Genomic DNA, 16,272 nt, shown 5'->3' on the forward strand with positions numbered 1-16,272 from the left:
TAACAGAAGACAACGAACCAATTAGAAAAGTTAACAGAACGAATGCATCTTCTACCCTTGGGTACATAGATTTATGTCTGGATGCAAACAATGCTTCCTAGGCAAGAGATTCAAAAGCGTCAAATAAAGCCGGATTTAAAAACAAACACATAAATAAAATCCAGCTGTGCCAATCAGCCCAACAGAGTTGAAGAACCAAAGTCTCGTTTTTTTTTCCTTCCAACGGAAAAGTTGCCAATTCCACCAGACTCCAGCAGGGGCCGCTGTGCGGACGCGAGACTCTTCAATAGTCGGTTGCTTCCGAACGCTTTGCGCTCCGCCGGTTGCCGGGACAACCCGAACAGGAAGTCGCCCGTCCTCCGCGCGCCATTTTCAAACGGCTCCTTTGGTCTGTCCGCTGGCTGTTTGGCGGCGGCGGCGGCGGAGGAAAGGGGCCGCTCCGGCCAGGCCGCCCCCACCTCCGGATGAGGGGCGAGGCGTGTGAGACGGCCCTCCCGCCTCCGAACTAGGCCGCGATTTCAGGCCGCGGGCCCCGTTTCCATGACGACGTAGAATGACGGTAGAAGGATGACGTCGCCCGGCTGGGAGTAGCGCCCGGAGGGGCTCAAGCGAAGCGAGGGAGGCCTGGAGAGCGGGGCGCCTGGGAAGGCCCCAGCAGGTTCGTGCGGTTGTGGCCAAGCGACCCCAGTCGCCCTCCCCAGCCAAACTGGCTGCCAGGGGTTTTCAGCCAGCTCTCCCCTTTTAAACCCTCCCCTCCAGGTCCTCCCTTTGCTTTCTGCACTGCGCTTCTGTATCAATCCCTTTATAGCCCGATATATTTTTCAACTTTGGGGCAGGCAATTTCCAGAAGCAGCCTCGGCGCTCAGGATGGCAGGTCCCTTGGACTGTGTTATGTGCTCACTCTGGTCCTTCTTCCAAGACAGAATGAATTGCCTCCTATTTTCCCTTGCAAGAGCTGAAGAGCATTTGAACTTGGGTTTCGCCAAAGGCTTTTTAGTAACTAGTATGAATCTCTTCTTCTGATGGCCTGAATGTGTGTTTGTGTGTATGTATGTATGTATACATCTATGTATATGTGTGTGTGTGTGTGTATATATATATATATATATGTATGTATGTATGTATGTATGTATGTATGTATGTATTGTTGTTGTTGTTGTTAATTGCGAAGTCGTGTCCGACCCATCGCGACCCCATGGACGACGTTCCTCCAGGTCTTCCTGTCCTCTACCATCTTCTGGAGTCCATTTAAGTTCACACCTACTGCTTCAGTGACTCCATCCAGCCACCTCATTCTCTGTCGTCCCCTTCTTCTCTTGCCCTCCATCTGTCCCAGCATTAGGCTCTTCTCCAGGGAGACCTTCCTTCTCATTAGGTGGCCAAAGTATTTGAGTTTCAACTTCAGGATCTGGCCTTCTAAAGAGCAATCAGGGTTGATCTCTTCTAGGACTGACCGGTTTGAACGCCTTGCAGTCCAAGGGACTCGCAGGAGTCTTCTCCAGCACCATAGTTCAAAGGCCTCACTTATTTGGCGCTCAGCCTTTCTTATGGTCCAACTTTCACAGCCATACATTGCAACTGGGAAAACCATGGCCTGGACTATACGCACTTTTATTGGCAGTATGTATGTATACATCTATGTATATGTGTGTATATATATATATGTATGTATGTATGTATGTATACATCTATGTATATGTGTGTGTGTACAGTAGTGGCCAAAATTGTGGAAACCTTTTGGGAAAAGTGTATTTTTGAGGTTTGATGGCTAATAACACCACTTTTTTGGGGAGTAGTACCATAAAATTATGTATCAATGGAAAGATAATTTAATCGAGAATGTAATGCAACAGTTTGTTCAATTATCTGTACTGTATTCTATGAAAGGTTATAGCCAAATAACCAGAAAAAGGAAGCACAACTTACTTAGGTTGATATCAGATAGCTTTTCTTCATCTGATGGTAGCCAATGAGCATGAGTGTTTAGAGCAGACATGTCAAACACAAGGCCCGGGGGCCAGATGCGGCTTGCGAAGTGGTTTCATGTGGCCCGCACAGCCATCCTGGAAACAGTGAGGGAACAGCCCTCTGCTGCCTTGGTCCTGGCCCAGGCCGCCCAGGAGCCAATGTACAATTTTGTGGTGGCCATCTAGGCTGAAACACATTCAGTCTTAGCTCCACAAGGCTGTCCGGAAACAGCGAGGAACCAGCCCCTGCCGCATTGGCCCCACCTCCTGGGTGCATGCTGGGGAGGTGTCACTCTTTGTGAGGAATGAAGAAATGCATCATCACCTGGAAGTGGCCAGCAAATGGCCCTTGCCTACTTCACATATCCGGCGCGAACGATGTAGAGCTGGCCATGCCCACCCAATACGCCACACCTACTCCATCCATGTCCACGCAGTAGGCTGCACCCACCCTGGCCCCACACACCCGCCCCCCCAGGGCAACCGCAATGCAGATGCGGCCCTCAATGAAATTGAGTTTGACACCCCTGGTTTAGAGAGCCAATCAGGTGTCATCTTGTTTTGGCAATGAGCCAATCAGATCACAGTAGGATTCAGCAATTGATGTCATGTATTGAAGCTGAGAGGAGGACATTTGTTACTGTGTTATGTGATCTCTATCAAGTAGGTTGGGGTTTTTTGTGTTCTTTCATTCAGTGAGCTTGTAAAACATAATAAAATTAAAGTCATGGTGCAAAGAGTTTACTGGATGCCCAGAAAGTGATGTAAAATAGTATTATTAAGTGAACAAGGCTACAATTATAAAGAAATTAGAAGAAAAATGGGTGAAAACTTAACCAAAGGTGGCATTTCTACTGTACACTTTTCTCAAAAGGTTTCCACAATTTTGGCCACTACTGTATAAACAAATACAGAGAAGCTGGAGTGCAGGTAATCCTCAGTTTACGACCACTAGTGAGCCGAAAATGTATGTTGCTAAGTGAGAAATTTGTTAAGTGACTTTTGCCCCAGTTTACGACTTTTCTTGCCACAGTTGTTAAGTGAATTATACTGAGGTTGTTAAATTAGTAACAAGGTTGTTAAGTGAAACTGGTTTCCCCATTGACTTTGCTTCGTAGAAGGTCACAAAAGGGGATCACATGACCTCGGGACACTACAGCCATCATAAATGTGAGTGAGTTGTCAAGTATCCGAATGAAAATCAGGTGACCATGGGGATGCTTGCAATGATCATAAGCATGAAAAATGGTCATAAGCCACCTTTTTTAGTGTCGTCGTAACTTTGAACGGTCTTTAAGCAAATTGTTGTAAGTCAAGGTCTATGTGTAGTGGTTAAGGTGCTGGCCTAGAAACCAGGAGACTGCAAGTTCTAGACCAGGGGTCTCCAACCTTGGCAACTTTAAGATTTGTGGACTTCAACTTCCAGAATTGAAGAGTTGAAGTCCACAAAAAGTTGTCAAGGTTGAGGACCCCTGGTCTAGACCTCTAGCCACGAAGGCTGCTGGATGACTTTTAGCCATTTGCTCTCTCTTAGCCCAATTGAGGCCTTTGAACTATGGTGCTGGAGAAGACTCCTGTGAGTCCCCTGGACTGCAAGGTGATCAAACCAGTCAGTCCTAGAGGAGATCAACCCCGACTGCTCTTTAGAAGGCCAGATCCTGAAGTTGAAACTCAAATATTTTGGCCACCTAATGAGAAGGAAGGACTCCCTGGAGAAGGGCCTAATGCTGGGAAAGATTGAGGGCAACAGAAGAATGGGACGATCGAGAATGAGATGGCTGGATGGAGTCACTGAAGCAGTAGGCATGAGCTTAAATGGACTCCAGAAGATGGTAGAGGACAGGAAGGCCTGGAGGAATGTTGTCCATGGGGTTGCGATGGGTCGGACACGACTTCGCAACTAACAACAACAACAAGCCCAACTGACCTCGCAGGATTGTTGTGGGAAAATATGAGGCAGAGGCATGTTCACGTCTTGAGTTATGTATAATTTAAAAAAAAAGGATGCTGATAAAGTATTGTTGCTATTATATAATATTGTATGTTATTAGTGTTACTATAACTAGGTGTGATTGTTATTTCATTGTGTCAGTAAGGGTTTTGTTTGGATCCACACCTTCCTCTGCTGACCTCATTTACAAATTTGAACTGCCAGAATACCATTCCCATTTTTGCAATGAGTTCACTCAGTGCTGGCAAGCATGTGATTTGGTCCTATAAGTTAATGTTATAAGTGCCTGGTAATTTGTATAGATTTAAATTTGTATAGGTTTAATTATTTACTTGGCCCCCTTTTTGAACCTATTTTTTTAGAGAATCTTCACAATGACTGCAGCTGTAGAGCGGAAGTTTGTTAATTTAAGGAAACGATTGGATCAGTTGGGATACCGACAACCACTGGGAGTAGAAAGCTTGCCTCTGGTGGAAAAACTTTTCAGGTATTAAAAAAAGGAATAAGAGAAAATACTTGCATCAGTGCAGTGCTTTATGGAAGGTGACCCAGTTCAGCAACTTATAAAGCATTATTATTCCCTCAGGCAGGAAGGATGTAAGATTCTTGTGCATCTTTTTTCTTAGAGCTAAATTAATATGAACCTATCGTTTTACATGGACATTAGAAAGAAAACGCTACAATTGATTAGTAATCAAAATGTACGATTACTATTCTATTACATGGCGATTCAACCGAATACTTACAAGAAATTAGAAATACACTGCCAACATTCCATATTTTCATTATTTGTTTTATTAATTTTAGTGACCTTGTTCATACAACCGAGAGCCTCCGGAGCACAAAGTTATCTGCCGGTAAAATTGAAAAAGAATGCAGTAACTTTGACGTTGTTCTAGGACCTTATCGAGAAGAAAATGCCAGGCTCACACGTGAAAATAATGAATTGCACTTAGAAGTTCTGAAATTGAAAGAGCAATTCGAAGAACAGGTCAAAGGTAACACAATTTTTTTTTAAAAAAAAAGCATTCTATCTTACATTTTGCAGTTCGTCTTTGCTATCTGTTTTTAACTAAGTAAGGTGTTGTCCCTAATTCTCAAATTTTCTATCTTGATACTACATTTAAGGGTTTTGTTCAAGACAAATAACATTTCATATTCTCCTCTTCCAAATCTTCAAGCTCAAAAGAAAAACATGCTATAGTACTACACTTTGCTTTTTTCAATTTTCAATTAATTTGGGAAGAAGATAGCAGTAGAGGTTAAATTCTGGTTATAAAATTAACTTTTATTTAAAAGAGCAGGAACCACTGAAATTTTTTTATGCAAGCAGATTCAGACTGGGAATCTGGAAACAAGAAACTTTCGAGCTGAACATTAATCGGGTGTCTATAAATCCAGGTAGTCCTCACTTACCAACCGTAATTGGACTGGAAACTCCATTGCTGACTGATGTGGTCGTATGGCACGATGTTATACAACCGTGCCAAATTATGATGGCCATTCCAGCAGTTTTAAATGGCTGTTGTTAAGCAAATTGCAAGTAGTCGCAGCATCTCCATTTGTCACCTCCTACTGGCTTCCCCGTTGACCTTGCTTGTGAGAAGCTGGCAGTGAAGTTTCCATCTGGTGTTTATGTGACCCTGGGATGCTGCAAAGCCATTGCAAGCCAGTCGCCAAGCCGACCGTTGAAACTTCAGATGGTGGCTAAATGGGTGGAAGTTCAATAAGACAGCCATCTACTGTACAGAATTAACATTTTCATGCGCAAATTTTGTAGGAGAAATGAAACCACTTCATATTATTTCGGGAAACAATTAAGTTGACATTCACTTGATTGGACCTGTTTTTACGACCTTCTTTGTGATGGTTATAAATCAGACTCCATAGACATTAAGCGAATGCTAATGTTGTTTTTGCTGGAAGTAAATGCCAAGCGCCCAAAATGCAATCAGAAGACGGGGGGCGGGGGGGGGGAATGTCAGAACTTTGAAACCAGGTTGTACATCCCTTTTGAGGGGATCTGTCATAACTTCTAACGGATGCTAAGTTGAGGAATGCCTGCCACTAAATCATTGATAATGCCAGTGATTTAATTCTTGCTTCGCATCTTTTTTTCATCATAATGAATGCAGTACTTTTTGGGAGTCCTGAGCATTTACAATGTACTCAATTGGAGAGCTTCACAGAATAACTGTTATAGTGTCTACTCTGTTAAAATGGTTGCAGCAAAGTCATGCAATATTCATTCCATGCCGTCTCTACTTTTCCTTCCTTTCTCTCTCTGTCTCTCACCAAGTAGGCTGTGTCAAATACCATGCAGACATTTTGTTTTTCAACATGCTAGCTTCCTATGCATTTTTATTTTTTAAAAAAATTCAGATGAAACCAAAAATTTGGGGATTATTAAGGGTGACGACTGTATACGCGAGCTCTTGTAGCATAGTGCTGCCTCTGATTATGATTGATAATCATAAATACGTTAATGTAATCATTTTGATGGTGATGCTTTCGGTTCAATCATGTCCAATTCTTACTGATTCTGTGCACCAGCTCTCCTTCTATCCCGCCCCCTCCTCCTCTCTCCCCATTCCCCCAAAAGTTTTTCTGATCATGCATGACTTCTTTCAGTTCTTCTATTCTCTGTCTGGCTTTGATGGTGTCTAGATGACCTGTTTTTTGGCAGCCTTACAATAATTTTAGATACCAGAAAATAGTTTATGAAGAGTTTCTTATGGTTAGCATTGTGCAGTAAAAAATAGAAGCATGGGATCAGATTGTTTTCCTCCTTACAGATCTGAAAGCTACTTTGAGGAAATTTGAACATGAGAATTCAGATATGAAATTTTTGAATAATCAATATATACATAAAATGAGGTCATTAGAAAAAGAAAACAAAGCCAAGACTGACAAAATTCAACAGCTTCAAGAAAAAAACCTACAAGCTGTGGTACAGACACCAGGTACAGTGACAATCTATGTGCTCATCATTCTGGTCTGATGATTCTTTTATTGGACTGTAATTCTGTGCACTCTTATTACTATTGAAGCAACTTCACTGTTCCTTTAGCTTCAGGAACAAAGTATCAGTTTAAGCCAGCGGTTCTCAACCTATGGGTCGCGACCCCATTTGGGGTAGATCGACCATTTCATGGGGGTTGCCAAGCAAGACTGTCCGCCATTTTTTTCCCCTTTTCTGGCGGGTGCCTTACCTCTCTTGGGCTGGGCCAGCTGGTGCCCAGCTGGTGGTCAGCCTGCTCCATCTCTGCCCCTTGCCAACTACGCCTCGGCCGGCGCAGGGGATGGCACCACGCATGCGCGGCGCTCCTGGGCAGTGAAAGTCCTCGACTTACAACCGGTTGGGTAGTCCTCAACTTACGATTGGTTTAGTCCTTGACTTACGACCGGTTTAGTCCTTGACTTACGACCGGTTGGGGGTCGTGGCATTAAAAGAGTTGAGAACCACTGGTTTAAGCACTTGATCCTGAAGAGCATGGGCAAAACAAATAAATGAGTATTTATTTCAGTGGACTCTTGTACTGTTTTTCTAAAGAACTTCAGTAACTTTCCTATTTAGGCTTCAAAGAAGCTGTAAACTATCTTTATTCTCTGAATATCAGGTACAAATTCTGTCTTCCTATTTTTATGCTTTCTTCAATTCCCAGTTTTACTGTTTAAAACCTATTTTAGTGACTCATATACTTGACTAATTTAGTGACTAATTTGCTTGAAAATATCAGGGAATAGCCTCTAACTTATTTTGGTGGAACCCAAAACTGCTAAGCATGGTTGGATCTGATTAGTACTTGGATGAGAGTACCAGGAAATCCCAGGGTAATAGATTTATGACTGGTTGTTTAGCAGCCATTTAAGGTTACAACGGGAACCCCCCCCAAAAGCTATTTGCAACCTGGTCTCAAAGTTATAACTGGTACGTGACCCCCATGACCAAATTCACAAAATTTCCCCTTACAACTGACTAAAAGGATGCTGTAGTGCACCCCCACCTATCTTCCCCATCCTGCCCCACTGGGTCTCCACTGGCCTTGGATCAGCTCCCCTTATTTTAGTGGTTTAATTGTGGCAAGGGGTCCTTGATGCTCTCTTGTTTTCTTGCAAGAAACGGGAGTAGGAGTAACTGTTATCCCCAAATCTCCATTAAACACAGAACTATGTCATTGACTTATGAATTATACCATTTGTGAGGTAATATCATTGCATAAATTATGTAAGTTTAACATGGATGGGTATTATTTGCATAACATTTTAACACAAATGAAATCAATTGATGTGTAAATTTTGTTGCATACGAAGCCCGTAATACCGAGGAATGCTAAATTGAGATTTCATTGAATTCATTTGGCTTCTGGTCTGCAAAATGCACAAAAACTCTATTGCGGCATGAATAGGTGGACCAAAGTCTTTGAGATGGGGTGTTTTAGGGGATAAAATGGTGCCTCACATCTTGTACTTAAAAACTCTCCCAAGATTGGGATTTTTAGATGGTGAAATGATGTCTTAACCATTAGCAAGGTTTAAGATACCGTATATGCTGGCATATAAGACGACTTCCGGAAGCGCTAAACTCGGCGCCAAAGACAGGGGTCGTCTTATATGCCGAGTCGTCTTATACGCCAGAAATACTGGTAGTTTCCGGCGTATAAGACGACGTTCTAGGAATGCGACTTGGCAGTAAAGACGGTCGTCTTATATGCCGGGTCGCCTAATACGCCAGCATATACGGTACTCACTTTACTCCTTAAAATCATCCGTCACCACCACCCACAATGAATCAAAAAGCTTCATCCATCTGAAAAAGTATAGAAAAGAGCTCTGGGGTATACAAAACAGGTCCTAGGAGTCACATCAAGACTGCAGGTTGTTTTGTCACTATTTTATGTATTTGTACGCCCTTAGTGTTTCTTAATCGTGCATTATTTTTTTTATTGCAGCGCCAAGATTATTTATGTTACAGATTTTTAATTAGCACAAATGTATTATTTACTGTTCACATAATCACAAAAAGATCTTATTTTAAAGTGTCGCTGACAAGTAGCTGTTCTTCAAAAACATGAAATTGTACTATTTCCATTTTATATATGAATTATGTATAACAAAACATGATCTGTCCAAACTTCTGGTAATACAGATTTATCTTTGAAGGTGGTAAGAAACGAAATATTCCATTTCGACGTCAGCGTATGCAAATAGATCAGCCTGTTCCTCCTTCAGGGATTGGCGCCTATCCAGTTCCTCAACCAGATGACCCGTATATTGCAGATCTTCTTCAAGTGGCTGACAACAGGTGATTAATCTTTAGCAATATATCAAGGGTCATCTCAATCATTGACATTAGGAGTGGATGGGGTGTGTGTGCAGTTTTAGAAGAAATGCATAATTTATACATCTTTAATTATATTACCCTATACTAGACTGAGAAACAGACCATTTCTAGAGAGATATTTATTTACTTACCAATTACGTAGATTAGATTTGAAGAGTATGGTGGAGACCTTATAATACTCATCTGCTTTCCCTTTTATGTATCAGGTCTAGAAGGAATATAGTTTCTTTCATATTTTGGAGTCTTGTTTCAGAAAAAAATGGGGTTTGAATTTTGTGAAACCATGTATTTCTCAATCTTCTATCAGTTCATTTTTACCCCCTGGTGATCTATGGCCATAATTTGTGGCAACTTCTCGTACTATAATATACAAACATGATAGTGCAGGCCCATATCTAACTCTGAATCTTCTTACCAGGGAAGGATCTCTACAAAATTCTAAATTTTTAAGGAAAGCTTTTTTCTATAAATGTATTTAAAATTGGAAGTTTGTGTTTATGACAGAGGCAAGATGAAGCTGATTTATCTGTGTATTGAATATTTCAGAATTCATGAGCTGCAGATTGAAGTAGGTGACTTGCAGGAAAAGCTAGAGATAGCTGAACGTGAAATGAAAAATTACAGCAAACAGGTATATGAAACTCTTAATAGTTTTGCCTACATATTTGCTAATATGTTTCTGTAAAATTGAAGAAGCGAGTTTATTATTGTCCCATTTCTCTCTATATATCTATAGCTATACATATATATTTGTATCTACTCACACACACACACACACACCATCAACTCATGATGGCGAACATATCTAATACTCCTGCCTCCTACAATATTTTCCCACAACACTAACCCTGTGAGGCGGTTTGGGATGAGAGAGTGACTGGCCCTAAGTCACACAGCTGACTTCCATGCTTAAGGGAGGCCAGAATTCAGTCTCCCATTTTCTAGGCCAGCACTGTAACCCCTTCACCAAGCTGGCTTTCGTCTCTTAATATTAGAGATGTGCAACCCATGTACAAATCTTTCTATGCACAGAGAAGCTAGTTTCTCACGGTCTGGGTTCAGATTAAAATATTCCCATTTCTATGTCTAAACTGAAATATACATGTCCTGGGCAGAAAGGGCAAGGGAGTCGAGGGGACAGCAGGAAAATGAAATATTGGCTACAATTGGGGGGGGTATGGAAAGAAAAGAGCGATATCCCTGGGGCTGGGAAGGATTGGATTGGATGGCCAATATCCTTGGCTTCAGGTGCACCTTATTCAACTTCTTTCCTAACTTTCCACAGTCCTTATTTCCTTTTGTTTTTAATGCCGCGCTTGAGGTCAAGGGCACTGGCAGCGGCAAAGGGGAGGTAGAGAAAGGAAAACCCTGGGAAATGAGCGTGGGTGAGTTGGTTGGATAGCTACTACTACCAGTGTTCTTGGCTTCACGTAGCGCAGTGGTTCTCAACCTTCTTAATGCCGCGACCCCCAACCGGTTGTAAGTTGAGGACTACTCAACCAGTCGTAAGTCGAGGACTACTCAACTGGTGCAGCACCGTTTGCAGACTGGGGCTTTGGGCGGGCTCAGCAGGGCAGAGACAGCCTGGACAATTCCTATTGGCTTTTGAAAGCCAATAGAATTAGACTCTATTCAAGAGAGTCTATTCTATTGGCTTTCAAAAGCCAATAGAATAAAAGGGAGTAGCCAGCTAAGGAAAAGGGGAAAAAAATGGCGGACTGCGTTGTTTGGCGACCCCCGTGAAATGGTCGTTTGACCCCAAATGGGGTCCCGACCCACAGGTTGAGAACCACTGATGTAGCGCATAATGTGTGGGATTATATCCTGGGCACATGACTTATAGCACTGACAGTGTTAACACAAACAGTTATTTTTTTCTTTGAAGGTTGAGCTCCGAGACAGTGAGATTGAACGTTTAGCACTCGCACTAGATGGTGGTCGTTCTCATGATGTCATATCTCTGGAAGCCAAAAGCAGAAGTAATGAAAAAATTATTGATCACCTGAATTTGCAGGTAACACCGTTGAGTCTCTTTCAGCTTCTACATCTAGAGGCCACTAAAGGATAACTGAAAACCTTAAAAGTATGGATCATCTTAATGTTAGGAAATTTCCATTTTTCTGCACCTTGATTAAATGGATTTCCCATGCAAATGGGCAAACTTTTCAAGTGCCATTTGACATAATGACAGCATTACATAAACAGTGCAAAAGGCCAGGCATTAATTGATATAATTTGCATGATAATGACGTCTTCATAGAAATGAGTAACAGATACAATTAGTCTATTAAAATGAGATTTCACTGTTAATTATCAACATTTCCTGGAGAACTATTTTTAGTGTCCTAGTCTGATGAATGTATGCAGATTGTAATTAAAGCTATCTTAATCGTGTTCTTTATGCTTTTCCAGTTTTCTTTTCAAATGTCTGGGGTCTAATATGTAACTTAGGTAATTACGTATAACTTAAAGAGACTTTTTGTCATTCATAGATTTAATGTGTTAATTTGTATTGTAAGGGCAGAAAATACTGTGTTTGTTCATTAAGGAAGATCCTTGAAGGAATTTCTAAATTTTGTTCAGAAGTATTTAACTGGATTACATGGTGTCAATATTTATAGGTTGAATTTCTACAGCAAACAAACAAAGAGCTTGAAAAGCGCATAGAAGATCTTTTGGATAGTAGGCAAAATATGACTAGTGAGGTGGTTCATTTAAGTAACAAAAATGAAGAACTGTGTCAAGAATTGACTGAAATTGATCACTTGGCCCAACAATTGGAGAGGCATAAAGAAATTGTGCTTGAAACTGCAGATAAAGAAATTGGAGAGGCTAAGGTAAGAAAATTTTAGGAATTACTAGAATATCAAGAATATGCTCCGATTCCTTGGGAAAACATTCCACAGTTCATTTTCTTTCACAAAACGTGTGTGTGTGTGTGTGTGTGTGTGTGTGTGTGTGTGTGTAATCAAAGACCTACATACAAACACCCGCAAAAACCTCAGAAAACAAATATATATATATATATATATATATATATATATATATATATATATATATATATATATATATATATATACTGCCAGTGGGGGTATGAACTGATTGGATGAGAGCTTGGCTGTGTTCTGATTGGATGGAGGTGTGTTCTGATTGGTTAGGAGCTTGGCTGTGCTCTGATTGGATGGGGGGTTGGCTGTGCTCTGATTGGTTGGGGGAGTGTTCTGTTTGGGTGGGGGCTTTGTTGTGCTCAGGTTAGTCTGAGTTGCACGGGATGTGAGATGGTGAGCTGCATTGCTATTGTTTGGCTTCGCATTCATGGTCGTGCCTCATCTTCATGGTGAGTGTCAATTTACTTCATGTATGGATTGGAGGGGTTTAAAATGGCTAATGATGCAGCTGTGGTCTGGCTTCTGGTTTGTGGTCGTGCCTCATCATCAGTGTGGGTTTGGGTTTGCTTTTTGCATGGACATGTGGTGGTGACATCCTGTGTGGCTTTTGTGAGTGTGGGTCTGGTATCATTCTTTGTGTTAATGACTCGTTTGTCAATAAGGGCGGGTTTCCAAATGGCTGGTAGGCGGGAGGTATCATTTCGTTTGTTGCCAAGACATTTCCAATTTGACGCTTGGCGACGTTTCGACGAAGTCCCATTCGTCATCTTCAGGCTGGTGCTTTCAGCTTCGTGCTTTGAGCAGCAATGTGTGGTCTTAGCTGTTTCTTCCTTTTAACTGCCAGTGGGGGTATGAACTGATTGGGTGGGAGCTTGGCTGTGTTCTGATTGGGTGGAGGTGTGTTCTGAATGGTTAGGGGCTTGGCTGTGCTCTGATTGGCTGGGGGAGTGTTCTGTTTGGTTGTGCTCAGGTTAGTCTGAGTTGCAGAGGGGTTTAAGATTTTGGGCTGCCTTGCTATTTTCTGGCTTCGCGTTCGTGGTCGTGTCTCCTCTTCATGGAGGGTGTCAGTTTGCTTCATGTATGGATTGGAGGGGTTTAAAGTGGCTAATGATGCAGCTGTGGTCTGGCTTCTGGTTTGTGGTCGTGCCTCGTCATCGGTGTGGCTTTGGGTTTGTTTTTTGCGTGGATGTGTGGTGGTGACATCCTGTGTGGTTTTTGTGAGTGTGGGTCTGGTATCATTTTTTGTGTTAGGGAGTCGTTTGTCAATAAGGGCGGGTTTCCAAATGGCTGGTAGGCGGGAGGTATCATCTCGCTTGTTCATGCTGTGTGGGCGTTTTTCTATCTCGATGGCTTCTCTGATTATTCTGTTATTAAAATGTTCACTTTTGGCAATGGTTCTGGTATTTTTAAAGTCAATTTCATGTCCTGTGGCTTTAAGGTGTTGGACCAGGGAAGATGTTGGTTCCTCTTTTTTGACTGAGTTCTTATGTTCTTCAATGCGTGCACTTATTCTTCTGTTGGTTTGTCCGATGTATGTGGTGGGACAAGTGGTGCATGGGATTTCGTATACTCCTTGATTTTCTAATTCAATTTTATCTTTGGGGTTTCTAAGGATGGTGGATATTTTTCTGTTTGTGCAGAATGCTGTTTTGATGTTGTGTTTATGGAGGATCTTACTGATTCTGTCTGTGGTGCCTTTTATGTATGGGAGGAGGGCTTTGCCGTTTTCTTGTTCTTTGTCTTGGATTTTAGTGGGGGTTTCTTTTTGGATTAGGTTTGTAATCTTATTTCTATGGAATCCATTGGATGTTAGTACATTGGTGAGAGTGTGTAGTTCGGGTTTTATATATATATTGTTTTCTGAGGTTTTCGCGGGTATTTGTATGTAGGTCTTTGGTTGTTCGGGTTTTCTCCTGCGTAAAATTGGAAGTGTCTTGGCGACGTTTCGACGAAGTCCCATTCGTCATCTTCAGGCTGGTGCTTTCAGCTTCGTGCTTTGAGCAGCAATGTGTGGTCTTAGCTGTTTTACGTGGGAGAAAACCCGAACAACCAAAGACCTACATATATATATATATATATATATATATATATATATATATATATATATATATATATATATATATATATATTAATGTATGTGTGTATATGTGTGTGTGTGTATATATATATATATATAATAAAATTTGGATTGCTAACAAAGAATTAAGGGAGAATGGGATAGCTATTTCGAGTTTCTTAACTCTCTTCAGCCACACTTACCCTTCTGAGATTCGAGCCTGGGCTGTGTACATGTTAGGCAGCTGTATTTACCTCTAGGCCACAGGCTCCTTCTCGCTTTGTCAGCTGTATCAGGGAGGGAAGATATATATATTTGTTTTCTGAGGTTTTTGCGGGTGTTTGTATGTAGGTCTTTGGTGTGTGTGTGTATATGTATGTATGTATGTGTATATATATGTATATATATATATATATATATATATATATATATATATATATTTGCAATCCTTTACCAGTTCTATAATTATTCCATATTGCAGATGAAATATTGAAATTACGTGAGACCAGCTAGGGAATGCAGGTAGATTTTAATTTGAAGCTGATTTTCTGATTTATTGGTGTAATGTTTATCCTATTTTACTTCAACAGCTGATTTCTTAAGATAAAAACTTCCTAATATATTCCAGGTAGCTTGATATTTTCTCCCTACCTACCTACCTACCTACCTACCTCCCTTCTTTCTTTCTTTCTTTCTTTCTTTCTTTCTTTCTTTCTTTCTTTCTTTCTTTCTTTCTTTCTTTCTTTCTTTCTTTCTTTCTCTCTCTCTCTCTCTCTCTCTCTCTCTCTCTCTCTCTCTCTCTCTTTCTTTCTTTCTTTCTTTCTTTCTCCCTTAATGGTTCACAATTATGTAGGAACCAGTCAGCTTACTTACAATAGTTTGCATGTTAACAAGCACAGGTATTTAAAATACAATAAAATATGAATAGTAAATCAGAAAAAAATACATTCAAATCTTATTTTAAAAATATAGTAACTATGCAAGTGCAGGAGATAATAATTGGGTGATATTTATTGTAACGAATGCCCTAATACCTATGCAACAATTTGTGTAGAAATATTCTACTTCTCAAATTTAAAATAAAGTTTTATTTTAAAAAAATATTTACAAACATTATTTCATGTAAACAGGAAGAAATTAAAAAAAAACACAGTGAAATACAAGATCGTGAGGAGACCATAGCAAGACTGAAGTTAGTAAGTGACATGCTTATTGAACTGAGTTTACCTTACTTAATAAACTTTGTTATATTTAGGCTTGAATTTAATGCATGTTTGCTCAAGACAATTATTAATAGTGTAAGAAATCAAATCAATAATATAGTTAAAACAAAGCTGCTTTTTTATATTGACACCATTGTAATAGATTTTTATTACCGGTAGTTAGTTTTATAAGCCCAATGCAAATATTCTAAATATCCATCCTACTGAAGATTACCCAGAATAAAACTGGTAGAGTTAGAATGTCTTGCAGTATTTAGATGAAAACTTTCAGATTTGATTTGTGTATCTGGTTTTTCACTGAGGACAAAAATTGGCATATTATTGTTTGAATATTTTTAAGTAGTTATGGATCAGATGATAACAGAGAAATGATAATGCTGTGCTAGACTAAGATTCTTCACTCTTCTCAATCCTAGAATTAAAAATACTCTGGGTAAAAATGTTATCCGTCTCTATTTTGTTATCCGTCTCATTTTCTCTGAAAGGTCATTTGCAGCCCGGTTTTACTCCTGGATCCATTTTGTCCCTTGAGTTGTCATCTGGCTAACTGCACTGTATCGTGTCCTACCGCATAATGAATCTGCCCTTCAAGCCTTCTGGTGCAGAATATGGCTATGTAATAAAGCTATTGTTGTAGTTCCTAGACGAAATAGCATCAGTTCTCAAAGAACTGCACTGGGAGCCAGTTATTACTAACTGCATCTCGTTAAATGTTTTAATTGTTTAAGATTGCAGTACTTGAGGAGAACACCCCTAGTATATATTTGTCTATGACAGGGGTCTTCAAACTTGGCCCTTTTATGACTTGTGGACTTCAACTCCCAGAATTCCTCAGCCAGGCAC

The 16,272-nt window shown here is 40.6% G+C and overlaps 1 protein-coding gene across 5 annotated transcripts in view; it reads left to right on the forward strand.

Annotated features, from left to right (window-relative positions):
- The first annotated feature begins 335 nt into the window (after positions 1 to 335).
- CEP135 (centrosomal protein 135) overlaps positions 336 to 16,272 on the forward strand; it is a 53,855-nt gene continuing 37,918 nt past the window's right edge. For all 5 annotated transcript variants that reach the window (XR_005558407.1, XM_039357300.1, XM_039357297.1 and 2 more), the window contains exons 1-9: positions 336 to 658; positions 4,281 to 4,405; positions 4,726 to 4,916; positions 6,714 to 6,881; positions 9,082 to 9,223; positions 9,809 to 9,893; positions 11,148 to 11,276; positions 11,884 to 12,099; positions 15,337 to 15,402. Coding sequence is in view for 4 of the 5 variants with exons in the window: in XM_039357300.1 (XP_039213234.1) it covers positions 4,293 to 4,405; positions 4,726 to 4,916; positions 6,714 to 6,881; positions 9,082 to 9,223; positions 9,809 to 9,893; positions 11,148 to 11,276; positions 11,884 to 12,099; positions 15,337 to 15,402 (1,110 nt within the window). In the remaining variant the exon portion in view is untranslated. The remainder of the gene's footprint in view (positions 659 to 4,280; positions 4,406 to 4,725; positions 4,917 to 6,713; positions 6,882 to 9,081; positions 9,224 to 9,808; positions 9,894 to 11,147; positions 11,277 to 11,883; positions 12,100 to 15,336; positions 15,403 to 16,272) is intronic.

This window comes from Crotalus tigris, unplaced genomic scaffold (assembly GCF_016545835.1).
Source record: "Crotalus tigris isolate CLP2741 ecotype Arizona unplaced genomic scaffold, ASM1654583v1 scf7180000018886.158148, whole genome shotgun sequence".
Taxonomy (NCBI): Eukaryota; Metazoa; Chordata; class Lepidosauria; order Squamata; family Viperidae; genus Crotalus; species Crotalus tigris.